General features: G+C 40.1%; 1 protein-coding gene across 14 annotated transcripts in view; it reads left to right on the top strand.

Moving 5' to 3' along the window:
- LOC138763897 (microtubule-associated serine/threonine-protein kinase 4-like) overlaps positions 1–23118 on the top strand; it is a 588435-nt gene that overhangs the window by 417196 nt on the left and 148121 nt on the right. For all 14 annotated transcript variants that reach the window (XR_011357883.1, XM_069938893.1, XM_069938918.1 and 11 more), the window contains one exon: positions 5199–5287. Coding sequence is in view for 13 of the 14 variants with exons in the window: in XM_069938893.1 (XP_069794994.1) it covers positions 5199–5287 (89 nt within the window). In the remaining variant the exon portion in view is untranslated. The remainder of the gene's footprint in view (positions 1–5198; positions 5288–23118) is intronic.

Below are 23118 nucleotides of genomic sequence, written 5' to 3'. Positions count from 1 at the left end.
TCCTCAGCCATCTCCTTGTTTCCGGTAATAATTTCACCCTTTTCCATTCTTAATGGACCAATTTTGGACCGAACCAATTTCTTCCTCTTCACATATTTAAAAAAGCTTTTGCTATCCTCCATTATATTATTTGCTATTTTCCTCTCGTACTTAATTTTCCCCTCTCTTATGACTTTCTTAGTTACCCTCTGATGCTCTTTGAAGGTTTCCCAATCCTCTAACTTCCCACTCCGCTTCACTATCCTATACTTACTCCCTTTGGATTTGATATTACACTTGATTTCATTAGTTAGCCACGGCTGCCATTTGCATCTCCTAGAGCCTTTCCTCCACTTTGGAATAAATTTGTCCTGAAACCAGTGAAAAATGTCCAAAAATACCTGCGATTTTTCCCCAGTTGTCCTCCCAGCTAGTGTATCTTTCCATTATATTGCATTCGCCTTCTTTACAACTGTCCCAACCTGGAGGTTAACCTTTAAGGTATCCTGAACGAGGAATCTCAAGTCCCTTAATACCTCCAAATTTTGAATTTTCTCCCCATCCAAATAATAGTCTGCCCTTGTATTCCTTCTACCAAAGTGCATTGCCATACATTGTATTCCAATATTGTATTAGATTTGCCACTTTGTTGCCCATTCTCTAATCTGTCTCTCTGCATCTGCTCAGTTTCCTCCACACTACCTGCCCCTCTGCCTACCTTTGTATCATTTGCAAATTTAACCACAGAAGCATTTATTACACAATCCAAATAATTAACATACAACAAAAGAGAAATGGCCCCAACACCAACCCCTGCAGAACACCACTGGTAACCGGTGGCCTCCTGGAATAAGATCACTTTCTTCCCAGTCTGTTTCCTGCCGATCAGTCTATGCTCTATTCATGCTAGCATCTTTCCTCTAATTCCATGGGCTCTCATTTTGTGAAGCAGCCCTATTGTCAAGCCTTCTTGTGATTTCCTCAAAAAATTGAAGTAGGTTTGTCAGGCAAGATTTTCCCTTAAGGAAACCATGCTGACTTTGGCCTATCTTGTCATGCACCTCCAGATATTCCATACCCTCATCCTTGACAATTAAGTCCAATGACTTCCCAACCATCAAAGTTAGGATAGCATGTCTACACTTTCTGCTGCCTCCCTCTCTTTTTACATAGCAGAGTGATCTTTCCAATTTTCTTGTCCTCTGGAACCATGTGAGTATCTGTTCATTGTTGAAAGATCATTACCATAAGGGTTCATTCCATCTAGACAGACTGAAGATGCCATGGATTGTGCTCTGTGGCACCACAAACATTCTTACTGGGATTTAGATCTGGCAGATCAAAATTTGACACTGGAATTCGGAGATCAGAAAGGGCGAAGGCATGGAAATTTTCTCTCATAAAGGATGATAATTAAATTAGCCAATTAAGTTTTTAACATCAATCACATAGTTTAATGATTGCTCTTATAGAGAAACTTCTGCTTCATCAAATGAAAGGAGTTGACAGAATGCTTCTGCTCTGACACCCCTTGAACTGGCTCGTTACCGTCAGAACTATTGTCACTGTTTTATTCTTGTCCTTTCTGTTGAAGAAATCTCTTTTTAATGGCTTCTTTAATTGTCATTACCCCTCAAATGTATGGGAATTCTTACCAGGCCCTGCTTGGTATTTCACATAACTGAGGGATGTTCTGTATCTGTAATGATCAAATTTGAAGCATCAGAATACTTCCTGAGAAGGCTCTTTCTGAGCCATGTTCATTATTACAAACTTCTAACATTTCAAGCAAACTGTCGCCTTAGGAAGAGATCAGTGCCTACAGCACATTCTTTCTGTTTTCCATAAAACCTGTTTTAAAAGTTCAAATAAAAAAGACAAAATCTTAAAGACAGCCAAGATTTTGAAGTAGGATTATTTTTTGGCTTGAAATATTAAAGTCCTGTTTGTTAGTATGGTGTGATTAGGTTTATGGCTCAACATGTGGAGATTTAATTCTGAATTTTTATGAAATTGGGCATGGTTCCTGGTTGGGTTGGGGAAAAAAGAGGATGTTGACTAAGGATTATGTTTTAAGTCTGTTAATGATCTGAAACTGGACAACTAGACTACATTAGGGAGTCATCAGTTCCACTCAAGGGGTGAGGATTCCTGTTGCCTTTACAATTGAGCGTTCAACTATTGACTTCTGATTCTTTTTGAGGGGTGTGAGTGATCCACATCAGAAAATTCCCTCTACTTATATGGTGGTTTCTGTTGCCCATGGGTGCAGGCACATTGTATATGTGTCCTGCAGCTGGCAAACTACTTTGGCTTCCCTGCCAACTGTCTTCAGTTCGCTGCCCATCTGTTATAAATTTATTGCCTTAGTATGTACTACACAGATTCCACAAACTTTTATTTTCTCCCAGTGTACCACTTTCTTAATACATTGTTTATTTCAACATAAATATGAACTAAATACTCATCAAACATACTTTCCCTTCAGCCATTTCCTAGTTGACTCCTTAAAGAGTTGAAATGATTTTTAATTTTTCTTTCACGGGAATGATTGGGGTTTGATTTAGGGATATGAAGCAAAAGCAAAGGTTTTTACCACCTGTAACAAATTGATGGTATTTGTCACTAACCTTGGAGAAAGCTGATCATGGTGAACTCTGCTGGTTGTTGTCAAGCTTAGTTCAAAGGGATCTCTGGCATCTAGCAGTTGAGGAGCTAGTCATGTTAAATAATAGCCTCTTTCACACTAGGAATCTGACTTTAAAGTGTCTAGTGCGAAAGCATAATCAGATCAATGCCGGCATCAGATGACATCATCTCATGCCGGTGATTGACGGCCTCGACCCCTTGTACAATTCCCAGCGTTTGCGGACACTGGCGTCTCAATCGGGCAAGTATAAAACAAGCAATTGCGTTGTGGGATAGAAATTACCCAAGTTTTTGCATGAGTGCAGGAACATGAAGGAAGAAAAGATTAAAATGAAGGTATAAACTTTGCCGTGGAAAAGTCACAGCAGGGGTGAGATAGAGAGAAAGAGAGGAAATAAATAGCAATAGCGGATCATTTTTAAACAGCATGGGAAAATTGGTAGTGCTACAGCGCACAATTTATAAAGACCGTGAGAAAAAGCAATGGTGAATCTGACTTCCCAGATTGCCATGTTGCAGAGAAACCCTTCCATGAATGTTCTGTGCATGCAGCTGTGCTTACAGCACTTTCTCTGCCGCATGGAATTCTGGGATGTCAGGCCCGCCATTGCTTTTTCCTCACAGTATTTATAAATTGTACATGATAGTGCTATATAAATTGAGTGTTATAGCACTACCAACTTTCCCACTATTGCTATTTATTGCTTGCACTTTGCCACAGTTCCTTGTAAAGATTTTATATAGGTTGGAACAACAACAACAGTAGCTGAAAGGCTCATAATGTGCTGTACATAAAGCTTAATTATGTTATAATTAGGCATGATTAATTTTGTTCAAATATAGGATCATAATACATTGATTAGGATTTAGGGCAGGTCCACTATCGCTCAATGCGTCATGATATCACCGGTAGAAGGTCGAATGGTCCTAACCTGGGGATGGCTCCTTGCAAGTGTGAAAGCGTTCAGTGTCCCAAGCCCCTTTCAAACTTGCATCCCAGTCAATCCCATTCATTGTCCTGGGATAGGAATGGGGGTTCGGCTTTTCACATTAGACCACTCCTAACCAGGACACTGAATGCTTTCACACTTGCAAGGGTTTATTACCGGCGTTTGTCTGTTCTACCTTTAATTGGAAGTGCCTGTAATGCAATTGCCCATTTCACACCTGCCTGATCTCAACGTAGGCGTCTACAGATGCTGGGGATTGTACTAGGGGTTAAAGCCGGCAATCCCCGGCATGAGATGTTGATGCCAGTGTTGAACAGATTTTCCTTTCACACTTGCCACTTTAATGGCCAATTGGCATTTGATTCCTGAGATCACTGGCAAGTCTGAAAGGGGCTCCAGTTAGGAGTGGTCAAGTGTGAAAAGCCAAGCCCCCATTCCTATCTAGGACACTGAACAGCCAATTTAGTGGGATGCAAATGTGTGAAAGGGGCCAATGTTAACAAAGAGCAAACCATGAAGGAAAAGCACATTATTTTAGAAGCTATTTAAAACTTTATTTTTCAACTTTTAAGTTAAAAACAAGTATTGTTTGTAAGCACTTTTTAAAAATCATAAAGTGGATTATATTTTGAACTATTTTGGTAAGTGAACTTCAATCTGCTTTTATTTTTAGATCTGGAATGTTCATTAAACTAATGAAGTACAAGATTATTAGTGTATTTCACTGCAACAACAGTTTCATTAAAAAAGAACAATTTTCAAAAATGTAATTGATTAACCTTGATTCTGGTGGAAGAACCCTGAACCACAACAGGAATTTCATGACTTCCATCTTCATCCACCTCTGTGGCAGTTTTTCATTGAGGAGACAATAAATGTTAATAGATGGGCTATAACTGAGATCTTGAAAATCCTGGGTCCCATTTTAACTTCTGTGGCATTATCAGTTTGTCACTTGTTCTCATTGGGATGACAGTGGACAGAAAGTAAAATATGAGATGCTGAATATTTGAAATCACTGAAAATGCTGGAAATCAGGACTGGAAAAATCTGTGGAAACTAGGCTTGTCTTTTTGTCGGATATGTGGAGCAATCTTTGCCGTACCCCTTCACAGGCAAGGCTCCCTGATTCTTCCTCCACTACTTTGTTGGCTACATTGATGCTTCCTCCTGCACCTGTGATGAGCTCTTCAACTTTATCCACTTTGCTGCCAACTTTCTCCCTGACCTCAAATTCTGTGGATGCAGAGTTAAAGAAACATCAATTAGCATTTTAGGCTTATTACACCTTAATGGATTGTATTCATTTTCTATAAATCCTGTACTTTGCATATGATGCCATTCATTCATGTTGCCACATTATCCAAAAGGACATTTGGATGCTAACTTTAAGTTAAGCAATTTTAAGTTAAGCAAATTCATTGTCCTTATGGTGCATGTGGAAGCGGTCAAACATGTCCACCTCTGTCATGATTTTATAACACATGTTTGCTTTGAATTGTGTGGATTTTAAACAGTGAAAATGCTAAATGGGTTTTTATTTTTCTGGTAACTATCATGTATGTAAGTGGTAGTGTTACATAACACTTTGATTTTTTTTTTCCCCCCTTTTAATTTTAGTTGCCGCACTAACAACAGGAAGAGTCTGATCGGAAGTAGTCAGTCAACAGCCCTTCCTCGTCCTCATTCACCTCTCCCTGCTCATTCAGGTAGGGCAATACTGTTCTGGGTTAGCTTTTCACTGGTGTGGTGAATTGCCTTGCATTAATGAGTGTCTAGCATGCAACAAATAGTATGGTAAAATGGTTGTTACTTTTCCAACCCTTCAGAAATACCAGTAATGCTTGCAGTAAATTAAGACCTCCTGTCATGAAAGATGCTGTTGAAATGCAAGTATGCTCCTTTATTTGTAAGATAAGGTTTGTTGTTTTGTCGAACAATCTGTTCCATCAAAGTCTCAGCCATAAACTAGCCATGCAATGTTATGAGCAACATTTTTTCACAATATCCTAATTTATTATTATGTTATGGTTTAATGTTTAACACAATCAGACTTTGTCATTAATATCTATGAACCAAGCATGCCTCTTCAATCTAGCACAAACCTTTGCTCGACTTCAGTCTCTCATGCATTTTCTCTCACTGATGTCTGCATCCAGATAAAACCAAGCTCTGAAATACCAGTTCTTAGATCACCTCTCCTCAAATTTCTGTTTAAATCTTGTATTTTGACCAACTATGGTATCAGACTGCAGATAAACCTCAAATGTCAATGTCTTTTAAGAAGGCGACAGGTCTATAGACCAAAGTTCCATAGTTGTTTAGATGTTGGAGTGCTGAATATTCCTTTATTCTTGTAATTATTTGAAGGTATTAAAAATAATTGTTCTCAGTCTATAGTTTGAGTAACAAAATAAGGGAAGATATTCATCAATGTTGGTTATCACTTTGTGATCAGTTTTGAGATCAAAATTGTAGTAACCAGTGGTATTCAAGGAAGTCCATTGTGAAGTCTTATGTCAGCTGTATTCGTTGTTTATTTTACTGAAGTTATAACAGCTGTATCAGAAGAAAATGCCATAGCTTGAGGACTTCATTTGAATTTGCACAATGATTTTTACGTGAGTACCTCGTAGGGACTTGCAGTCCAGACCATGTAGTTTCAAGGATAAAAGACGAGTTCACATGCACAAAGCAAAGAGTCTAAGAGTAATATGAGTTCCTTGATTGTTGGAAGAATTGAAAGTTGTGTCCTTATGTATTCCATACAAGATTTTGATCTGGTGATAGAAAGTGGTAGAGGCTGATACAATTGTAACATTCAAAATACAGAAATACATGGATAGAGGGATATGGGCTGAACACAGTCAAACTGGGCACAGTCAGCACGAGTAATTTTACGAAAAGCCTCATTTCCATGCTGTAAGGCTCTGACTCTAAATTGTATTAGAATTTGCTCTAAATTGTATTAGAATTTAGCTTGTTTGCCAACATTAAAAATGTATGAAGGGTGAGATAGGACCTCTACGGGTTGCAAGGTTGACAAATGTAGGAGGTTAATTTAACGTGGGGATTGTACATGAGAAAATATTCAGAGCAAAAAGTAATAAATGAAAAGTGTTGCAGTGTTTGTGCAGAAACTGGGCTGGAGGTAAGATTTTGAGATTTTGTGCAGGAATGTAAAGCAGAAAACATGAGCCACAGTTATGTTTAAAAGGGGTTTTAACATTATAAAGAATTTGAGAGTGCGACGGAGCAGTGTTTCCTTTGATTGGCGAGTCATTTCGGAAGAATCGTCAAAATAAAATCTTCGCTCCTCATGGTTGGAGAGAATGTTTATTTGGAAATTTGTTAGTGTATGAAATGCATTGCCAGCAAGTAGATGAGCAAATTACAGAGTGAAACCAGAAAGTCTGCAGACGCTGTAAAAGAGTGGTCCATTTAATAAACTAAATCCATTTTTGAGGTGGTCAATGTGGGATGCACTCAGTCATTGTTTGATCGATGTGCAACTAAGTTTCCAGGACAATTTGACTCCCAGGTCTGCTCAAAGTAGGTCTAGATTGTAGGAAAAATGGTAAGGCGGAGGGTATGGGGAGGTGTGAGTGTATGTGTAGTTTAGATGAAGGACAATTTAGCCCCATTTACTTTAACCTGATTTTTAGCCATTCACGAAAGATGCTGTAAAAGATGCTTATGCATTGTTGCATCTTGCATCTGTGCCTGGGCATCGTAAGGTTGTTACAATTTGATAGGTTTGTATTAGTTGTTGGAATGTCTGGGCATTAACTGTATTTACTTCTCTGATACCTTGTCCCCTGCTGTCAGCTGAATGTGTTAATGCAGAGCCAGTGAGTGAATGGCGACTGCTTTTTATTAAAGTATATATATTTGTAATTCAAGAATACAGGTACTTGTTCAAAATGTATTGATTAATTTCCCACTTTTCTACTGTTTATTGCCACAAATCATCCTTTTTTAAACTAAAAAGTATAACATACAATCTAAATATTCAAAGTAATTTTACAAAGATTGATATATATAAGGAAACACAAAACACAACAAACATTAAAAAAAAACAAAAAAAAAAAGCCCCTTCCCACCCTCCCACCCCTTCAGCTAGCTCCCTTAAGGAGAGCCAAAAAAATATATATATATTTTTTATATATGCAAAAAATATATAAATGTTACTAACAGTTCAAAATACATCCAATTGCGTATATTTCAAATACGGAGATCACTTATCAACAAAAAAAAGAATAATTATCATGTAAATTATAAGTAATTTTTTCCATAACAATACAACCTTTCAATTCATTACGCCAGCGTATTATATTAATTTCTACATCATCTTTCCAAGTACTAGCAACGCATTTACGCGCTACCGATAACACCAAATGTACAAAAGCAATTTGAACCTTATCCAAACCCATTTCCCTTAATGAATACAAATCTCCCAACAAAAAAATCGTTGGATCCAAAGGTAGTTTAAAATTATACAATTTTTCCAAAACTATTTTAATTTCTTGCCAAAATGGTTGGACTTTCACACAAGTCCAAAAACATGTAAAAAAGTACCAATACATAAACCACATCTAAAGCAAGAATCCGAATTACTAAACCCATATATTTTTAAACTTTTCCGGGGTCAAATACAATGGATGTAAAAAATTATAATTGACCATTCCATATCTTACATTAGTCAATTTAATTACATTGTCCTGACACATGTTCGCCCAGTCATCTTCAGCAAAAGTAAACATTAAATCAGTCTCCCATTTAAGTTTAGATTTTTCCCAATCTGGTTTTTCCATATTGTCCTGTAATAAATTATACATAACTGAAACATAACCCTTCTTTGGTATAGTAGAAGTCAAAGATTCAAATTTTGACAAAGTAGGTAAATACATCTATCTACCATAATTATCTTTTACCAAAGCCCTAAGCTGATAATACACAAATAAAGAATTTAAAGGTATTTCAGATCGTTCTCTCAAATGGATAAAATAAAGAAATTGTCCCTCTACTAAACAGTCCTGTATTGTCTTTATACCTTTAGAATTCCAAATCTTTAAATAACTATTAAACATTGAAAAAGGAATAAGCCGATTATTGTACAATGGAGTTAAAATTGATAATTTATCTTTCAACCCTAATTTTTTAAAAATCCAAATCTTTAATAAATGTTTCAATATTGGCATATCATATTCCTGTAATAAAATTAAATTTCAACAGAATATAAATTCATGTATCTCCGTTCTAGGTAGACATGATATCTCCACCTTAACGCAACTAGGAGGTTGATCCAAATCCATCAGTCTACTAATAAACTTCAACTGAGCTGCCTCATAATAATTTTGAAAATGTGGCAGTTGTAAGCCACCCAAGTAAGCCACCCATATTTCCAAGTAAGTTTCTGCAACACTACTCGAGCTAATTTACCTTTCAACAAAAACTCTCGTACTGCTTTATTCAAATCCTGAAAAAAATTCTTTGAAAGTAAACAAGATATTGATTGAAATAAATATTGAATTTGAGGAAAGATATTCCTCTTAATATAATTAACACGTCCAACTAGAGTTAATGGGAGATCTTTTCATTTAGTTAAGTCTGCTTTAATCTGCCTCAATATAGGTACATAATTTAATTGATATAACGATTGATAGTCATTGTCCACAAACACACCTAAGTATTTGATTTTATTCGTCCATCTTAATTTTGTAATTTTTAAAATTCAGAATAATCTTCTACTCCAACTGGCAAAATTTCACTTTTATTGCCACAAATAATCCTGCAGCAATTTGTGCAACTTATTCATTTGGTTATTGTTTAAATGTTCCCTTGGCTTGCGTCATTAGTTACGAATCAGTCAGACCTTAAAGGGTAGGTGGAGTGTTGGCCTTTTTTCCCCCATTTAAAACACAATCAAAGCAGTCCAACTAAACAGTCTGTAGCAGACTTCAGCAGAGATTTTATCTGAAGGATGCTTCTGGCAATTGGAGTCAGGTGACTCAAACAGTTGGATTTGAAAACCTCAGATCTGCAGGAAGTTGATTGGGCTATAGAGATCAAGTGATCCAGGGGACTTTTATTTTTTCCATGAACTTGTTACCAGGGTGGTATTAATTTACTTTAACTCAGTAGGGTGGAGATGGAACTATCACCAGAGTTCCCACACTGAACATGAAGCAGTGAAAAAGAAATTCACAACTATTTTTTTTCTACAAGTTAAGTCTACCAGGCAGTGAACATAGAATATCCTGGAGACAGTGAGGGACAAAAACTCTGAATCCTGTGGTGTGGTTTTCTTGAGTAGACTGTCCAAATCATCTGGCAGAATGGCAGAACTCACTTGCAAGCACCAGGATCTGGCCTGGCTGGCAGTGAGATCTTCCAGTCAGATCTTTCTTGCACTGATTGAATCCCTAACGCATGATTTAAAAAAAAATTTACAACATGGTAGAAACTGATTCCGGGCATTAAGACCTGTGATGCCCAATTACACCCAATTAACCTTGTGTTTTGGAGGGTGGGAGGAAACCAGAGAACCCAGAAAAAACCAACGCAGGCCTTGGGGAGAATGAACAGCACCGTATTCGAACCTGGACCGCTAGCACTGTAATAGCATTACACTAACCACTATGACACGATGGAAACAGTTGCCTACCTCTTAGCAGACTACAGAGTTGTGAAGGGAGTGTGGAGTCTCTTCAACTGGATCCTTGACTTTCTCATCGGAAGACCACAGTCAGCATGAATTGGAGGCAATTTCTCCTCACTGATCATCAACACAGCCATACCCCAAGGATGTGTGCTTAGCCCACTGCTCCACTCATTATACACCTGTGATATGTGGCCAGGCACAATTCCAATGCTATCTACAAGTTTGCTGATGACATCACAGTTCTTGGCAGAATCACAAACGGCAATGAGGAAGCGTCAAGGATGGAGGTACATCAGATCTTTGAATGGTGTCACATCAACAATCTTGTGCTCAACATTAGCAAAAGCAAGGAGATGATTGTGGGCTTCTGGAGGGAGTCAGGGGAACACGATCCAGTCCTCATCGAGGGCTCAATAGTGGAGAGGGTCAAGAACTTCAAATTCCTGAGTGTCAACATCTCTGAGGATCTGTTCTGGAGCCTCCATGTCGGTGCAATCATGAAGAAGGCTCGCCAGCAGCTTATACTTTGTGAGGTGCTTGAGGAGATATGGTATGTCACCGAAGACTCTCGTAAACCTCTACAGGTGGACCGTGGAGAGCATTCTGGCTGGTTGCATCACTGACTGGTATGGGGACGTCAACTCTCAGGACAAGAATAAACTCCAGATGGTTCTTAACTTGGCCTGTGACATCACAGGCCCCAGACTTCACTCAATCAAGGATTTCTACATGAGGTGGGGTCTTAAAAAAGCAGCCTCTATCCTCAAAGACTCCCACCACCCAGGCCATGCCCTCTTCACTCTGCTACCATCGGGAAGGAGGTACAGGAACCTAAAGATGAGCACTCAGTGGCAGAAGGACAGCTTCTTCCCCGCTGCCATCAGATTCCTGAATAACCAATGAACCATAGACACTGCCTTACTTTTCGTGCACTATTTTTTTTTATATCTTAGTGTTGAAAGATGGTTCATAATATGAATGTTTGCACTGTGACGTTGCTGTAAAACACCAAATTTCGTGACTTGTTCATGACAATAAATTTTGATTCTGAAAAGGATGCAAGGGCTCTTGTCATGGTTCATCTCCAGCAGCTGCATATCAGAGGACCCAGATTTATGGACTATTTCCGGGGAGGCACTCAGAGACAGACTTCCAGTGCCACTGGAAGATTATCAACTCTGTGAACGACGCCTTCTTGGTCCGCCCAAGACTTGATCTTCCAGCACAATGTGATCTCAGTGAGGGAATGCTGCCAACTGGCACATTTCAGGCTGCAGGAATATGTGCTGTGTACTGAGGCAAGAGCTCTATGGGGAACGATCACAGTGCAGGATCCTTCTTCTTCTGGTTGGAAAGCCCCTCAAACAACAAAAGGGGGAGAGTAATCCTTGCAAGGGGGGGGTACATTTTTGGCAATGAAGCTATAAATGGTTAATGCTGCAAGATGCAATAATTTAATGTATAAATGAATATGAATAATAGACTGTTTTCCTTTGAGTGTACATCAAGAGGACCCTATGAATTGGAAAAGAGTATGTGTGTGTTGTTAAAATAAATTTAAAAACCTAAACTAAAATTGATTGGCCATTGGCAATGAGTTTGCATGACTGTTTAAATCTGTGCTGTTGGATTTTCCATTTGCAAATCCAGAACATTTATTACTTAATGCACAATTAATGTGCCTTTGACCGTCTTGTTAGTTTGCTCCCTGAGGTGTTTGCGCATATTGTCACTTGCTCTTCTCCTCAGCTACTATTAGTTCCTTGCCTTCGTACTTACTTGCACTCGTTCTCCGATTTCTCTCTCAGCATGAGTCATTAATTCTTGAACTGTACTCCATCTTTCCCAGTTGTTAGTAAGAAGATCATCTTGGCAATTTTTATCATTTGTGTTTTCTGATTGTGTTCATGTCAAATAATCTCTGAGGAATAATCTACAACCTATTTTGTTTTAAATTATAGAAATGCTAGCAATGTCTTAATTTGGTTTTCTATTCATTGTCAATAAATGAGAAAAAAGTTAGAAAAATCTTTCCCATCTTCAAGAGTAAAATAATCCAGGTCATGGTGGTGTTTTGCTTATAGCCTGGAAGATTTGGAATGTTTCTGGTCTTGGTCTTAATTCAGAAAACATTTCAACTTGGGTCATTCAATTATTACATTGGGAAGACTGTGTAGAATCAACTCAGCTAATCCTACCAATGGCAGTATCTGCTCCACTCAAACGTCCTCCTGTCTTTCCTTATCTATGTCTATTGAAATAACCCTCTGTTCTATTCTCTCTTATATGCTTGTTTGTATCTCCTTTATGTATTCATTTCAGTATATAGGTATTCCCCGCTTTACAAATACTCCCTTTACACAAATTCACTTTTATGAAGAAACCTGTGTTCGCTTTTACAAAAGAATTTTAGCTTTCATGAAAAAGTGGCGGCCAGGGCGGCCAGCGGTGCAGTCACAGGGCAGCCAGCAGGGTAGTCACAGGGCGCCTGGCAGGGTGGTCACAGGGCGGCCAGTGGGGCCGTCACAGGGCAGCTGGCGGGGCGGTCAAAACTCGCTGTCTTCCTGATTCTGGTAAGTGAAACTACACTACAGTTATTTCTACTTTATATAGGCTGTGTACTTATCATATAATTCCTGCTTTTACAATAGTTAATGTTATTTTAAGTTTTATGTGTTATTTGGTATGATTTGGTTGTTTTTTTTAGGGGGGGTCTGGGAATGCTCAAAATTTTTTCCCATAGAAATCAATGGTAATCGCTTCTTTGCTTAATGCCATTTTGGCTGATGAAAGGTTCCATAGGAACGCTCTAGTTTTATAAAGCGGGGTATGCCCATACCCTCTAATAGGGTGTTGCACAATATAAATTCATAGATTTGCAACAACTTGACAATGCTGAACAAATTGTCAACTCAAACTAGTCCCTTTTTCCTATTTTTGGTTCATACCTCTCCAAACCTGTCATCTCACTGCTCTATTACTAAAGGAATTTCTTCTGAATTCACTGGTGAATATCTTATACTGATGCCTCTAGCAATGCTCTTCCCAACAAGTGAAATGGTTTATAAGCATCTGGCCCAACAAAAATTCTGGATAGTCTTAAAGCCTTCAAATGGCTCACTCATTAACCTTCAAGAGAAAATGCACAACTAATTGGTTAAAAAATAGACTTTTTGGTCTTCTTTGGCTTGGCTTCGCGGACGAAGATTTATGGAGGGGGTAAAAAGTCCACGTCAGCTGCAGGCTCGTTTGTGGCTGACAAGTCCGATGCGGGACAGGCAGACACGATTGCAGCGGTTGCAAGGGAAAATTGGTTGGTTGGGGTTGGGTGTTGGGTTTTTCCTCCTTTGCCTTTTGTCAGTGAGGTGGGCTCTGCGGTCTTCTTCAAAGGAGGTTGCTGCCCGCCAAACTGTGAGGCGCCAAGATGCACGGTTTGAGGCGTTATCAGCCCACTGGCGGTGGTCAATGTGGCAGGCACCAAGAGATTTCTTTAGGCAGTCCTTGTACCTTTTCTTTGGTGCACCTCTGTCACGGTGACCAGTGGAGAGCTCGCCATATAACACGATCTTGGGAAGGCGATGGTCCTCCATTCTGGAGACGTGACCCATCCAGCGCAGCTGGATCTTCAGCAGCGTGGACTCGATGCTGTCGACCTCTGCCATCTCGAGTACTTCGACATTAGGGGTGTAAGCGCTCCAATGGATGTTGAGGATGGAGCGGAGACAACGCTGGTGGAAGCGTTCTAGGAGCCGTAGGTGGTGCCGGTAGATGACCCATGATTCGGAGCCGAACAGGAGTGTGGGTATGACAACGGCTCTGTATACGCTTATCTTTGTGAGGTTTTTCAGTTGGTTGTTTTTCCAGACTCTTTTGTGTAGTCTTCCAAAGGCGCTATTTGCCTTGGCGAGAAACAAGCCTTCCGTCACGCATGCAGCCATCTTCAGCGCAAACTCCGGGAGATCCAAAATGAGTGGTGGACTAGCCTCGCCAAACGAACACAGCTCAGCGCGGACATTGGCGACTTCAGGGGTTTCTACGAGGCTCTAAAGGTTGTGTACGGCCCCTCACCCCAAGTCCAAAGCCCGCTGCGCAGCTCAGACGGCAAAGTCCTCCTCAGCGACAAGATCTCCATCCTCAACCGATGGTCAGAACACTTCCAATCTCTTTTCAGTGCCAACCGCTCAGTCCAAGATTCCGCCCTGCTCCAGCTCCCTCAAAAGCCCCTAAGGCTAGAGCTGGATGAGGTTCCCACCCTGGATGAGACATATAAGGCAATCGAACAACTGAAAAGTGGCAAAGCAGCAGGTATGGATGGAATCCCCCCAGAAGTCTGGAAGGCTGGCGGCAAAACTCTGCATGCCAAACTGCATGAGTTTTTCAAGCTTTGTTGGGACCAAGGTAAACTGCCTCAGGATCTTCGTGATGCCACCATCATCACCCTTTACAAAAACAAAGGCGAGAAATCAGACTGCTCAAACTACAGGGGAATCACATTGCTCTCCATTGCAGGCAAAATCTTCGCTAGGATTCTACTAAATAGAATAATACCTAGTGTCGCCGAGAATATTCTCCCAGAATCACAGTGCGGCTTTCGCGCAAACAGAGGAACCACTGACATGGTCTTTGCCCTCAGACAGCTCCAAGAAAAGTGCAGAGAACAAAACAAAGGACTCTACATCACCTTTGTTGACCTCACCAAAGCCTTCGACACCGTGAGCAGGAAAGGGCTTTGGCAAATACTAGAGCGCATCGGATGTCCCCCAAAGTTCCTCAACATGATTATCCAACTGCACGAAAACCAACAAGTTCGGGTCAGATACAGCAATGAGCTCTCTGAACCCTTCTCCATTAACAATGGCGTGAAGCAAGGCTGTGTTCTCGCACCAACCCTCTTTTCAATCTTCTTCAGCATGATGCTGAACCAAGCCATGAAAGACCCCAACAATGAAGACGCTGTTTACATCCGGTACCGCACGGATGGCAGTCTCTTCAATCTGAGGCGCCTGCAAGCTCACACCAAGACACAAGAGAAACTTGTCCGTGATCTACTCTTTGCAGATGATGCCGCTTTAGTTGCCCATTCAGAGCCAGCTCTTCAGCGCTTGACGTCCTGCTTTGCGGAAACTGCCAAAATGTTTGGCCTGGAAGTCAGCCTGAAGAAAACTGAGGTCCTCCATCAGCCAGCTCCCCACCATGACTACCAGCCCCCCCACATCTCCATCGGGCACACAAAACTCAAAACGGTCAACCAGTTTACCTATCTCGGGTGCACCATTTCATCAGACTTTTTGGTAGAATAGTATTATTTAGACATAAAATGTAATGCTGCCACATGCTGAAAAAAAAACAAATTGGAAGGACCTATCAGATCAGGCACCATTTGTGGGGAGAACAACTGAGTTTTAACAATACTGGTCAATGATTTTTCACAAGAAACAAAAGTTGTTTGAGATGAAATTATTTTTACATGTTGCAAGGAGCAGGGAGTTCTGTGAAAGAGTGGAAGGCAAGAGTGAGCGAATAACAAAAAGGATAAGATAACAAGGCCAAAGCAAGGTTTTACGTGTAAGAATAAGAATGGAAACTGTCAGTTGGGATAAGACCATATGATATAGGAGCAGAAGTAGGCCATTCGGCCATTCCATCATGAGCTGATCCATTCGACCACTCAGTCGCACTTTCTTGCCTTCTTCCCATAACCCTCGATACAGTGACTATTCAGATAGCTGTCAATCTACATCTATGGCAGCAAGTTCCAGAGGTTCACCATTGTCTGGCCAAAGAAATTCCTCACCATCTCTGTTTTAAATGGGTGCCCTTCAATCCTGAAGATATGCCCTCTTGTCCTTGACTCCTCTACCATGGAAAACATCTTTGCCACATTTACTCTATCCAGGCCTTTCAACATTCGTAATTCTTCTATGAGGTTCCCCCTCATTTTTCTGAACTCCAAGGAGTACAGTCCAAGAGCTGTCAAGCGTTCCTCATATGTTAATCCCTATATTCCAGCAATCATACTTCTAAATGTTCTCTGAACCGTTTCCAATGCCAGCACTCCTTTCCTTAAATAAGGAGTCCAAAATTGTACCCCGTACTCCAAGTGAGCCCCCCTCCCGCCCCCCATGCCTTATAAAGCCTCAACATCCTCTTATATCTTATATTCTCTTTCACTTGATATGAAGGTCAACATTGCATTTGGCTTCTTCATCACTGACTTAATATGGAGATTGACCTTTAGGGTGTCCTGCACAAAGAACCCTTTGCACCTCCGAATTTTGAATGATCTCCCCATCCAAGTAATAGTCTGCCATTTTATTCCTTCTACCAAAGTGCATGACTGCACACTTTGCAACACTGTATGTCACTTGTCACTTCTTTGCCTAGTCCTCTTATCTAAGTATCTCTGTAGCCTCTCTAATTCCTCCTCAATTCCTGCCTCTCCACCTATCTTTGCATTATCTGCAAAGATAGCCAAAAAGCCATTAATTCCAAAATCCAAATCATTAACATACAACATAAATGAAGTGGCCCCAACACTGACTCCTGTGGTGACCAGTAGCCAACCAGAATAGGATCTCTTTATTTCCACTCCCTGATCAACCCATGTTCTACCCATGTAAGTATTTTTTCCTGTAATTCTATGTGCTCTCATTTTGTGAAGCAGCTTCATGTGCAGCACCTTGTCAAAGGGTTTTTGAAAGTCCAAATGTACAACGTCAACTGCATGTCCTTTGTCGGGCCTGCTTGTGGTTTCCTCAAAAAGTTGTTGCAGGTTTGTCAGGCAAATTTTTTCATTAAGGAAACTATGCTGACTTTGGCCTATCTTGTTATTCCTTCCAGGTACTCCATAACCTCATCCTTGACAATTGACTCTAATCGCTTCGCAACCACCATTGTTAGGCCAACGGGTCGATGTCTTCCTTTTTGCTGCCTCCCTCCCTTTGTAAAAGGTGGAGTGAGTGTTGCCATTTTCCAGTCCTCTGGAACCATGCCTGAATCTGTTGATTTTTGGATCATCATTGCTAGTGCCTCCACAATCTCTATAGCTACTTCTTTCAGAACCTAAGGGTCCATTCCATCTAGTCCAGGAGACTTTATCTACCCTTTTGACCATTCAGGTTCCCACTCACCTTCTCTCTGGTGATTGTGAGTGCACTCAGCTCTCTTCCCTGACCCACTTGAAAGTCCAGTATACTGTTAATGTCTTCCACAGTGAAGACTGATGCAAAATACTCATTCAGTTTTGCTGCCTTCCCTGGTCTCCCATTTTAATTTCTCCAACATCATTTTCTATTGGTCCTAAATTGACTATTGCTTTTTTTTCATTTAACATACTTTAAAAAAAAGATTAAAGTATCCTTTTTGATATTATTTTCTGGCCTCCTTCCTAATGACCTTCTTAGTTGCCTTCTGTAAGCTTTAAAAACTTCCCAGTCCTCTATCTTCCCACTAATTTTTGCTTCCATATATGACCACAGATGTGTCACTTTTCAATTCAAATATTTATTTTTTGAGAATATACTTGCTCTGAACTTTCCTTATTTCTCACAGAAACTCTAGCCATTCCTGTTTTGCTGTCCTCCCTGCTCGTGTTCATTTCTAATTCACATTATCAGTTACTCTCCCATACTTCTGTACTCCCCTTTGTTCTACTGTACACTGACACCTCTGATTTTGTTTCTCTCTATCAAACTGCAGGGTGAATTCTATCATATTTAGATCACTGCCTTCTAAGGGTTCCGTTATCATCTCTGGTTCATTACATAATGCCCACTCCAGAATTGCCAATGTCCCTGGTCAGCTCAAACACAAGCTGTTCTAAGGCATCTTTGTAGATATTCTACAAATTCTTTCTTTTGAGATCCAGTCCCAACCTGGTTTTCCCAATCCACTTGCAGGATAAAATTTGCTATTTGCTGTTGTTCTCTTCTGGCTTTTCATCCCATAGGACGATGATGGTTCCTTTCATCAGTTTATGGGGTTTGATATGGGGGCACCCCACTCCTCAGAAAGGAACAGTTTGTGCATGAATGGATTTTGGTGAGTAGGTGTTGCACAGGTCCAGACCCACCCTCTCGACATCTAGATCCAGTGTTATGGTGACAGCTGGGGGAAGTTTGGTTGCAGTGAATGGCCAGACCAAGCTTCATTGCAAGGGATGCCCTTTCCGCGCTCCATGGCACGGGTGTGCTAGATGGCTGTTGACCCTACAAGAGGGTACATCCACTCTTTGACAAGTCTTGTTTTTTTTCATCCTGCAAGGTGTCTAGCCACTCTCCGCACGAGGCAAGCCTGGTGGGGGAGCCAGTTTAGTCACCGACCACCTGACCATGTGGCAGGTAGTACTGGGTTACATGGTACCAGTAGCACTCAGACAAGTGACTTGACAGTATTTGCTGTTGTAATTTGTTGTCCATATCCCAGATACGATTTGGAGGTCTTTTTACCCTTGCCATTTCTTCACTCAACCCACAATGTTTCTTTTTCTTTTGATTCTGACACCTCTTTCTAATGATTTAATGTTATTTCTTACCACAGAGCCAGGCTGCCCCCTCTGATTACCTGTCTATCCTTTCGATACACTCTGTATCCTTGAAAATTCAGCTCCCAATGGCATCTATCCTTTCACCGTGACTCCGTGATAGCTACAACATCATATATGCCAATCTGCAGCTATAATATAAGGTCATTTACTTTATTTCTTATGCTGCGTGTGTTTAAATACACAACTTTAAGCCCTGTATTTGTCCTTTTTCCACTTTGTTCTTATTGTATTGCAACTAATCTGCGCCGCCCCCCCCCCCCCCCCACTCTTTGGCTGCAATTTTTGCCGTATCTTCCTGTCCTTCCACAGAAACTCCCGACCTGCTCTATCTACTTGTGTGCCAACTGCATCTTTCCCTGCCTCTGTACTTTGGTTCCCACCCCTGCTAATCTAGTTTAAATACCTACCCCCAACCCCTCCTATTCAGGACAAAGCAGTCTGTGTAATTGGACCCCCATTTCCCCTTCACATAAACCACCCCAAGCATTCTTTCCCAATGAAGCGCAGTGCTACAGTGCGTACCCTCTACATAATGCACCGCGGTTACTGGCCATGGGTACTGTCATGTCACTTTCCAGACCTGCAATTTTCCTGTAAATGGCGTACAGGACCCAAAATTTAAAAAAAAAACAAATAATAAATTGTTAGATTTTTAAGTGTCAAGCATTTCAAAGTCCTTGACTGGATTGCTCTTTGTCAAAGTTTGTTCTGGGTTTAAAGTAGACTGAGTGAAGTATTCCTGGAGCAAATAGGGAAAGTCGTATCCAAAGGTATGTATGCAGGTTTGAACAATTAATGATAATATGGATAATGTATATTATACATTGTATAATATACACATGCACCAAAATTCTTTGTTATTGCTGCCAGACTGGTATTTGTAAAAGAAAAACTGTAACTTTCCATTATTTAAAAAAGGCAATAAATGTGTAAGATAGATAATAAATATTCACAGTGATCCTGGTGCAAAAAAAGTGACTTCCAATAGTTCTAACAGTCGTTTTCTGCTGTCAAAGCAGCCCATAATTAGTGTACAAAGAGAGATTCAAGAGTCTGATAGCTACTGGAAAGAAATGGTCTCGAACCTGGTAGGGCTGGTTTTTAGATTTCTGTACCTTGATCCCACAGGCAGTAGAGAGAAGAGGTTGTGACTAGGATGCTGGGGGTCATTTAGAATGCTGGCTGCTGTGCTTGTTACAATGAGGATGATGGCAGTCTAGGGATGTAGTTCAGTGTTTTCCTGTGTCGAGTCTGCAGATGCTGGGGTCGAGTGTATAGCTACAATAGTATGACGTCAAAGTTACAGCCAGTCTCAGTAAGTTTCACGTGTTTGGTGGAGAGCAAATTAGCTATCGTGGCCAGAGGATTTTGTGGTGGGAACCAAAGCTAGAGTCTTCATCATTCCAGAATTTAGTTGAAGAAAATTTCTGCTCATCCAGTTTCATATGTTAGATAACTTGAAGATAGCTGGAATAGTGAGGGTGGGGAAATCTCATTGTCACATGGACAAATAATTTGTTTTTTGGGTAATGACGATAATGGAATATTTCACCTATAATCAGAAGAAAGTGCTTGACCTTGTTGGTGAAGATAAAATTACAACATTATCAACGCTTTTATCTCCGGCATTTCCTCTTCCAGATAAAAATATTACAATAGATTGATGTACACTGTGTCTTGGATATGATAAATGCTATGAGCTTTGAATGTGAATATCAGCAGTTTAATGATCTGCAACTATTCTACACTGGTTAACTAGTGCATTATACATTGATTAATGTTCCCAGTCCCCACTGAGTTCTTAGCGGGAGATGCAGAGAAGGCATCCATTAATAGTAGAGAGAACCATTAAATCTGCTTAACTCTCAGATAAATTCAGAGGCTGTGTGTATTTTTCATTTTTTAAAAATAACCTTGCATAATAGCTTTTCATTAGTATACAGGCGGGTTAATGCATCATACCTCAGGATGCATATCTTTCATTAATGGTTATCTTAATGACATAAAGTTGTATGCATAATATAAAAAAGTTGTATTCATAATTAGTTCCGCCTTTCATTTTTATAAGATAATTTTAAAATGCTGTTATGCATCAGTTGACAGAAACATTTCCATTGAGAATTGTCTCTGACATGCAGTCCAATGTTATCAGCTTTAGTCTGCTTGAATTCTCTTGGATAAAATCACTTTACATTTGCAATTTATCAAGAAATTGTAACATGGTATTGTAAAATGACATTTTATTTTTAATTTGGAAACAAAGTTTGAAATAACAAAAAAATTTACAAAAAAATTAAAGATGCTAAATAAGTGTTTGCTGTATTATTTCTCTCTTGGGGTCGTATAGTTCATTACCTGCTGTCATTCTTCATTACTTGCCAAATGCATGGCTAGCATATAGGTTTCTCAATCATAGCTGAAATATTCAGGCTAATTACTGCAGAGTGAAGCTATTCTGAGACTCAAATATATAACAGTCCATAATATCCAAGAACAGCAGGGCTTTGGCAGAAAGTGAAGACTATCCATATGGACTAAAAATTATCTGCAAGAATCTTCTGTTTAATTACTAATTTCCGTATTTATTGATGGATGCACAATATTATCTCAAGTGTTGAGTGTCTTGGGATTCTTGTTCCATAATTGGTTTGTACCTCTGCCAAGAGCACTGTGAAAATCATACCTAACAATAAAATTATTGTGCCTTATTTCTACTAACATTCTGCTGAGCTGTGTTCTTTGCATTAATGTTTGGGTGAAATATTCTTTCGGCATAAATCTGAGAAATATAATTGACCTATATAGGGTTAATATAACATAGTCAGGTGTAAGCCATTCAACAATGCTCATTTGTCTTTCAGTCCTCTTTTTGAAAATTGTACCTGACTTTTAAGTCTCAACTTCACAAATATTTCTTGTCTGTAGCCCCATCAGCCTAAAATTGGAATTTTATAAGCCATGTGGGATTGAATTTTTAAGCATAAAAACAATCTCAAAATACACTACAACTCCAATTATCCAAAATGGTCAGGACTGGGCCTATTTCGGATAAACACTTTTTTCGGAGAAATGGTCTTTTTTTTTAAAAAACAACCCAGTAGCAACAGAAAATCACTTGTAAGTGTTTAAGTAGCAACAAACAACAAGGTAAGACTTTTTAACCATTAAAAGAATGTTTAATTCTCACCAAAACAAAATGCTAGCACAGCTGATCACCGACACTTCCCCACCGAGGTCCCCGCTCGTGCCAGTAACCCGAGGGTCCCGCTCCTGCCCGGGAACTCGTGGATTCGCTGCTGCTGGTGCCAGGAGGCCGAAGCCTGCCGCTGCCGGGAGCCCAATATCCCCGGTCAGTTTGGCTCTGAAAATATTTGGAAAAAATGAGGATCTCTGATTTGATTTGGATATCCTCATTTACCAAAATATTTTTTTTAAAATTCAGGTAACTGAGGATTTTGGAGAATCCGATTTCAGATAATCGGAGTTGTACTGTATAATTGGTGCTTTTTAGGCCATTTGAGCAATGAGTTCATATGCACCCCCCACAGAGCACTGAAAAAACCCAACTGAATTGTTTATTTTCATGTACACCAAGTTACAGTAAAAAGCTTTGTTTTGCATGCTATTCGGGCAGTCAACCTGTTCTTCTGCACTTACTGCAATAGTAAAACAAAAGTGAAGGCAGTAGTGTTAAGAGTGAGTCAAAGAGCACAAGATAAAGTTTTACAAAGACAAAGTGAAGGATTTATAGAAAAATACTTTTAAAACAGTTCTCTTCCTGTATTCTTGTCTTATTGTTTGAGATCTGGCCTATGAAGACAGTGTCATCTGCAAGCTAAACCTCTTACTGTCTCAGGAAGTCTGCCAACATATTAAAGGACACATTCATACTCCCTTCTTCCCCACACATGAGCAGTGTTTGGTCACATAGTCATTAGGGTATCGCAAGGTTCATAACAGACTGAGTAAGCATCCTTGCAGAACTGATCACCATGGAGGAGTTCTGTGAGCAGTCCTCATTGCTGCAGTCTGCAGGACAGGAATGAAAGCCCCTGTGCCCAGGGTGGTGCAGATACCTAGGACTCAGAGTTTGGGGATGAACTTGTTTGGAATTGTGTTGAACACTGGGGTCAATAAACAAGATCCTGGCATAGGTGTTCTTGTTATCTCGAGGTCCTAGGCAGACTGCAGGGGCAGGGAGAAAGCATCTGCCATGATCTGCTTGATAGTAGGTGAATTGTTGTGGATTAAGACTATCCGGGATGCTGGAGTTAATGTAGGCCGTGACCAGACTTTTGATTATTCAGCACACAACGAACTCTGTGCCTGTA

The sequence above is a fragment of the Narcine bancroftii genome, chromosome 1, assembly GCF_036971445.1.
Source record: "Narcine bancroftii isolate sNarBan1 chromosome 1, sNarBan1.hap1, whole genome shotgun sequence".
NCBI classification, from domain to species: domain Eukaryota; kingdom Metazoa; phylum Chordata; class Chondrichthyes; order Torpediniformes; family Narcinidae; genus Narcine; species Narcine bancroftii.
The sequence above is the reverse complement of the archived record's forward strand: the minus strand, read 5'-3'. Positions and strand labels throughout refer to the sequence as shown.